The sequence below is a fragment of the Solanum dulcamara genome, chromosome 6 (assembly GCF_947179165.1).
Source record: "Solanum dulcamara chromosome 6, daSolDulc1.2, whole genome shotgun sequence".
NCBI lineage: Eukaryota > Viridiplantae > Streptophyta > Magnoliopsida > Solanales > Solanaceae > Solanum > Solanum dulcamara.
This window is the reverse complement of record NC_077242.1, coordinates 76,771,142-76,778,293: the sequence shown is the minus strand read 5'-3', so window position 1 is coordinate 76,778,293 and position 7,152 is coordinate 76,771,142. Positions and strand designations below refer to the sequence as shown.

The window sequence follows — 7,152 nt, the reverse complement described above, 5'->3', positions numbered from 1 at the left end:
TCACCATAGAAGACCATTTTTCATTGAAACATAGATAAACTTTGTACAAGATCCAAAGGATTAATGATGTGTCACAACTTATTTAATATGCCAAAATGGTTACTAAAAGCCATTAATGCACAACATTATATTGGCTACCAGACTTTTAACAAAGGGAGCACTTTATTAATTATGTGTGACACTTAAATCCTTAATCTCACTTAATTACTCCATCATAATCTCTTCTTCAAGCAAAGCTTCCCCTAGAGTTTTTGCTTCCTCAACCAAAGTTGTTTTAACTTCACTTGAAATATTCTCAAATACACAAAGCTTAGTGCATAGGCACCTTCTTTGGAGTTTGCTACAATGTCCATCTGTGAACTTCTCCTTGAGACAAGCTTTTCTACATGGATAGTTGGTAATACATACTCCTTTGAAAGTTTGGCTTACTGTTTTGCAAATTTGCTGATTCTTCTGAGCTTGCACCTCTACAATCATTCACAAGTAGTAACAAATATTAGGAAAAAAAGAGACGTAATTAATATTGTTATAGAGATGTTTGACTATATTAAACTTAGTATTATAAAGATATTATAAAGTATTAGGTTATCCATAAGATTTAGTTAGTTTTCTAGTTAGTTTTCTGAAGAAGAGTTTTTCAACTGCTTTTGGTGTGAAGGCAAAGCCTCACTGGTGTAACTTTAATTTGTGGAAATATATGTAAGGGATGTATAATGCTTGTTGGGTTTAAATAAGAATAAAAAAAGATTTTTTTCCACGTACAAAACTTCAACTCTTTTTTTTCCAAGTGGAATCCGATCCATACATAACTTTAACTTTCAAACATCATTTTTCTAACTTACAACAATAATAATAATATATCCAATACTGTAACCCATAAGTTATTGGAAAAGTAGAGTATACACAAACACATACTTCTACCTCGTGGAGGTAGAAAAACTGATTCTAAAAAATCCTGAGCTCTAGTGAATTAAGCAAATCAAAATAGTGATGCACGCAAAATAAAGTGCATACGACAATAAAGAAAACATGACAAATAATAGATAAAAACACTACAAAACATATATAAAAAATTTACAATAACAGCAGCGAACCATCTTTCTAATTTCAGTTTCGAAAACTTTCTTTTACCAAGTTTCAACTAAATTTTTGTTCACACGCTTATGTAATCTTAAAAATATGACAACTGAATATCTGCTACAACAAATAAAAAAAATACCTGATAGTATAAATTAAATTTCTTTACAGTATCTGTAAGTTAAACTCATCAAACAAACATATAAATTGGAAAACTCATAGAATTAATTAAATTTCAATTTCCATTATTTTTTATATGATGTTTAAGAGGAATAAATGAAGACAAACCATAGGCAACAAAGAGCATCATTGCCAAGACCACTAATGTCATTAAGCAAATGGAACGAGCCATTGTCTCTTTCTTTGAGTAAAAAAATATATTTTTTAATAATAAAAGAGATTTCAATTTAGAGTTGTGAATAAACAGTAACACAATGAAGGTAATTTATAGGCAGTGAAATAAGAGTCAAAAGATAATAATTTTTTTTTTTAAAAAAGAAGATACATTTATTGGGCCAACAACTATGTGAAGCAAATTATTGAGCCGCATTTCGTACTTACGAAGTTTGGAAATATATTAATGACACAAAGAAACAAATTTCCCATTGCCATTTTTAAATTTTTCAGCCGATGGTTGATATTTATTTTAAAATTCAATTAATTTGAATTTGTATTAAAAAAATCCTCACTATATGTGGAATTAAATACTTTCAATTATAGACAATCTAATTCTCAGTGACTTCATCCTTATCACAATCTACTCTACCAAAAATGATCTTTATGCAATGTCTCCTAAAGGTCATTTTTGAATTTTTTTGTAAAAAGACTATTTTACACCTTCCGGTAGTTTTTTCAAGTCATATTTGATTGATATCTGATGTTGGTTTCGTAGTTTTCTTAAAAAGTTGAGAGTTTTGGTAAACTTTGAGTTTTAGAGGTTTAGAATGACTCAAAAGTTGAGGTCATTCGGAGTTTCGAGTCTCGAAATAGAATTCTGTCAATTTCATCAGTTTTGGAACATTGAAATTGGTCTATGAGAGTTGACGGAATCGCATTTGGGGTCATATCGTGGATTTGAGGGGTTGAGTTGGAAATAGTTGAGTTTTTCGCCATAGGTTTGACATTGGTCAACATTTCAGTATCAGATGCTCGGAATTGAATTTCGACGACTGCGTTGAATTCGGAAGGTGATTTTAGGCCTAGGGAGAGTTCTTGTGTAATTTTCAGAAGCTTCGAGGGCGTTTTGGTCTTTTGAGGCATAATGTTGGTATAGTTGTGACTTTTTGGTTTCCGGGTCAAGGAGGCTTTGAAATCAAATTCCGATGGTTCCCTTGAGTTTAGAATATCGAGTTTGGTGTGGATGCATATATGGTTTATGTATACGGAATCCCGAACGAAACCCGAGGGTTATTCGGAGACTTGGAGACTTAAGTAACATTGCTATTATCTGGTGTCTGAGAGTCCTTCTCTGCGTTTGCGGAAGGATAGTTGTCCCTCCTCCGCGTTCACGGAGCTTATGCCGCGTTCGCGGAGGGACGTCTGGTTAGCCTCCGCGTTCGCGGAGTTAGTGATCCTCGTTCGCGAAGTGCAAATTACCCGGAACAATGACAAAGTCGGGGTCTAGTCTATTTTCACCATTTTTTGTGATTTTGGAGCTTGGGGAGGCAATTTTTCAGAGGAGATTTCATGGGAAAACTTTGGAGTAAGTGATTCTAACCTCCCATCTTGATTATCCATTGATTGTTTGAGAGTTTTAGCATGAAATTGAGGTTTTTAAATTGGAGAGGTTGGGGTTTTCAAGATCATGAATTAGTTTCAATTTTTTGATGATTGTAAGCTCGTTTTAAGTTCAAATTTACTTTTGTTTTCACTAGTAAACTCCAAATACCTTGAGGATGTTGTTTATGCAAAAAAATTGAAATTTTCTGCTTGTTTCAGAATTGGGTTTTTCGGGCATTTCGAGTCAATTTCGGCTCGATTTCTGAAAATATTATATTGATATCGTTGATTCCGTATTTTGATGGGGAACTTGAATTTGTATAGATTGTGGTGAATTAGAGTGCATTCGGAAGGGAAAAGCTCATGTATAGTGACCGATCTCATATTAGCTAAGGCAAGTGAAATTTTAAAACTCTGTGAATCTCTTAGAATTTCTAAATATCACATTGTATATGTGTTGGGGCGTAATGGGGATGAGAATATGGGTTTAATTGTGATATGAATTAATCTAAAAATTAATCGACGGGGTTAATAAAAGATGATGTGTGATATTGTTGAGTGTTGAAACTTACATGCCGTAATCTAGATATCTATGTGTATTTGATGAAATACTTGATAGTCTAATTGTGATTGCGGTTTGTGTGCATTAATTATTCCTTATTTCTTGTATGAGCATGATATTGTATTGGTTTTGAAACACTGTGATGAGAGGTATATGATTAATAGGTCGAGGTCATTTTCGATGAGATTATATTGCAAAGGTTATTTCAATCGAGAGATTGTTAGGCCGAGGTCATTTCTGATGAGATTACATTATCGAGGTCATTTTCGGCTAGATTACATTACCGAGGTCATTTTTGGCGAGAGATTGATACACCAAGGTCATTTTTAGTGAGATTCTATTGTCGAGGTTATTTTCAGTGAGAGCATATGGACGAGGTCATTTTCGATGAGGTTATGGGATCGATGTCATTTTTTCAGAGAGTATAAGGTTGAGGTCATTTTCGGTCAGAGTTTATCATGCTGAGGTCTTTGCTGGCAATTTCACACATGCGTGATCATTGATTATGCATATACATATTCTGTATATCTATGTTGATAATTTGATGCTTATTTGTGACTTGTGAGTACCTGTACGATACATCTTATGATATTGAGTTGTGATCTGTATCTTATTGAACTGTATAGTATGAACTATTAGGTTGGGATGATTTCTGTGAAGCTTGTAGTTTGGAGGTTCGGTTGGGTTGGAAACGAGTTCGTGTATTTTTTTAGATTTACTTAGTTTTTCTAGTTAGCTTGCTAGGTACCGCGCTGTTTGGTACTCACCCTTGCTTCTATATTTGTGTAGGTTCCGAACCTAGACTTTGATCATTGTCTCTTTTCTTGATCATTCGAGGCTTTTGGGAGATAAGAGAGGTAGCCATCGATATCCAGCGAACTCTCGTACTTCCTGTATTTTTATGCTTTACTCTATTTGAGAGTTGAAGACATATTGAGACTTGTACATTCATTTTAATTTTACTTTCTTTAGCGGCTTGTACACGTGACAACCAATCTTTGGGGATATTTAAGTGAAAGACTTCCACGTATTATTTACTTATTTAGATTATTTCTGCTTTATTTTATCGAGATGTTGGGTTTTTTGGGTGACTTTTCTGATGGGAAATGACAAGTGTCATCATACCTGGATTCGGATCGTGACAAATTAGTATCAGAGCTCCAGGTTCATAGGTCTTACGTGTACAGGACAAGTCTAAGTAGAATCTCAAGAATCGGTATGGTGACATCTGTACTTATCTTAGACTGTTAGGAAATATCCTTTATTCATTCTTTCTTATCGTGCCAAGTTATTATCGCTAGTGCTGAGTGTGATGTGTTGTTTTGGCAGATGCTGAGGATTAGATCCACGTCTATTGGTAGAGAGAAGGCAGTCCCTGAGGCAGCTGTTGAGACCCCAGCTAGGGGTAGAGGTAGATGCCGAGTGAGAGGCCGAGGCCGTAGAGTGGTTGCAGGTAGGGGTCATTCCAAAGGAGCGGCACCTACTCGATGTCGTGCTAAAGAATTTTACTTAGAATGCTATAGGCATACCACATGGTTTACAGACTAGAGTTGGTGTACAAACTCCATAGCAGCGTCAGCTCCTCATGGCTTAGGTTCAGGTGGGTCAGCCACCATTGGTTCCCGCACCAGCTTTTGATGCATAGATTGCTCAGACATGGTTATGACTATAGCTGATCAACAGTTCTATAAGAGGTTTCAAAAGATGAAACCACCCAGTTCCAGGGTCCTCCGAATGTAGGATAGAACTCACCAATATGCTGAGTGTGAATAGATCCTCAATGGTGCTCCTATTGACGATCTATTAAACCTGTATCTGCATCATGAAGTGATGCAGGTCCAAATGGACGTCAGTACGTGGAATGTACGAGTATGTAATATGGCAGAATGAAACATACCTCAAGAAAGAATAACATTGGTTCAAATATCTCAAAATCAGAAAGATAAGAGAGACTCAATCAAAGTATCATAAGTCTAAAGTAAGAATACATTTTAGACAAAGACCAATCATAAACCATCCAATCTAGTCTAATCATGTACGATACAATTCAATTAAATCATTTAATCCAATCCAATCATGTATCATTCTATTCAACCTAATCACATATCACCTAATCCAATCCATCACACATCATCTAACCCGATCCAATCGTACACAATCCAATCACATATCATCTAATCCAATCCGATCACGTATCTAACCAAATCATGTACAATCCAATCACAATTCATCTAACCCAATCCGATCATATACAATCAACTCAACAATCAACTCAAAGGACTCAACTCAATAAATATGCAAATTGAACTATGCAATGTTTTACAATTCAACTCAATCATGTACAATCACAATCAAGCCAATCATATCAAGCACAATCCATTCAATTGAGAGTTTCTCTAACCGACAACTATTACTATATGAGCGAGTGATAGTACAATAATCCGACGTTATTGCCACATCCGTCCATACTTTGCCAGGATATAAACGATCAACCAATCATGGATCCATAACCAATCAAGTCCTATTATATCAGGATAATAAAATGGAAAACATCCGACTTTAACGGTTCAATCTCCTCCTACGTTTGGCGACGTAGTTTATTAGTTCAAGTATGGACTATACTCTTACCCAATTCGGTGTTCGATACTCCTCCCAAGACTCAATATGCTCATATCTATCAAGTGAGTAAAATACTCAAAATACTCATTTAGTCTCATTGGACTCTTTTCAAATCAATTCATTTAGTCTCATTGGACTCTTTTCAAAACTCAATCAAATCTGGCCTCATTGGACCTTCATTCACAATCAACTCATCTCAATCATCAAATTCTTCTTTTTTGAATTTAATACCATCTCAACTCAATGAAGAAAATATTAGATGCATTTAAAACATAATTTCAACTCCTCAACTCAAATTCAAAATCGATATTTTTTTATGTAAAAAATCTCAACTCGTTTATACTCAAAATACTCATGTTCAAAAAAATGATAATTTAAAGACTTCTCAAACTCAACTCATGCTTAAACTCTTTTTAAATCAAAGATGAAAATAATCATTCTTTAAACTCAAATAGTGTATAAATAGTTTATGCAAAATGTTCACAAATTATTTATTTAAAACTCATACTCAAACAATCATTTATACTCATATGACTCGAGTCAAATCAAATTATGCAAATCACATATTATGTAGTCATATTAGACTCCAATCCATTTCATCTCAAACATCATCATCAACATACCTCTTCATCAATCATTCTACCTATGTTAAAGATAACCATTATTCACATCATCATCAAACATCTTGCTCCACAATTTCCATTTATTTCTATATTCAATTTCATTCACACTCACTTACAAAAATACATCATCTCCCTTTGGAAGCAATATTTACATAAAAACTATCAATCTCAACCTCAAAACAAATTATAAAAAAAAGAAGTCTCATCTTGGATTCATGTGAATGAATACATGAATTCATACTCTCAACAAAACTCAACTCGAGAGCACTATCAATACATATGAATTTATATACAAAAAATCATTGTAGTCAATATATAATTACGGTTTGTGAAATAAATATGAAAGAAAATTATTCAAGAATTCAAGTCATGAAAATCATCAATTAATTAATAGTATGTGAAGATATTCTAGGGTTTTAGGAAAATTCAAGAAAACGTTCATGGAGGGTTCAAGTCTTTCACAATTTCTATCAAACACATCTATGAGACATATGGAAGAACTTAATCCATATTTTAGGTTAGCCTTACATACCTTAAAAGCTCCATAAATCT

The 7,152-nt window shown here is 34.0% G+C and overlaps 1 protein-coding gene across 1 annotated transcript; it reads right to left on the bottom strand.

Moving 5' to 3' along the window:
* LOC129893138 (defensin-like protein) lies at positions 1 to 1,478 on the bottom strand. Its single transcript, XM_055968632.1, has 2 exons — positions 1,366 to 1,478; positions 1 to 467 (listed from the first exon to the last, which is right to left on the bottom strand). Exons 1-2 carry the CDS (start codon positions 1,427 to 1,429, stop codon positions 205 to 207), a joined length of 327 nt encoding a protein of 108 aa, XP_055824607.1. The 5' UTR covers positions 1,430 to 1,478; the 3' UTR covers positions 1 to 204.
* Positions 1,479 to 7,152: the final 5,674 nt, after the last annotated feature.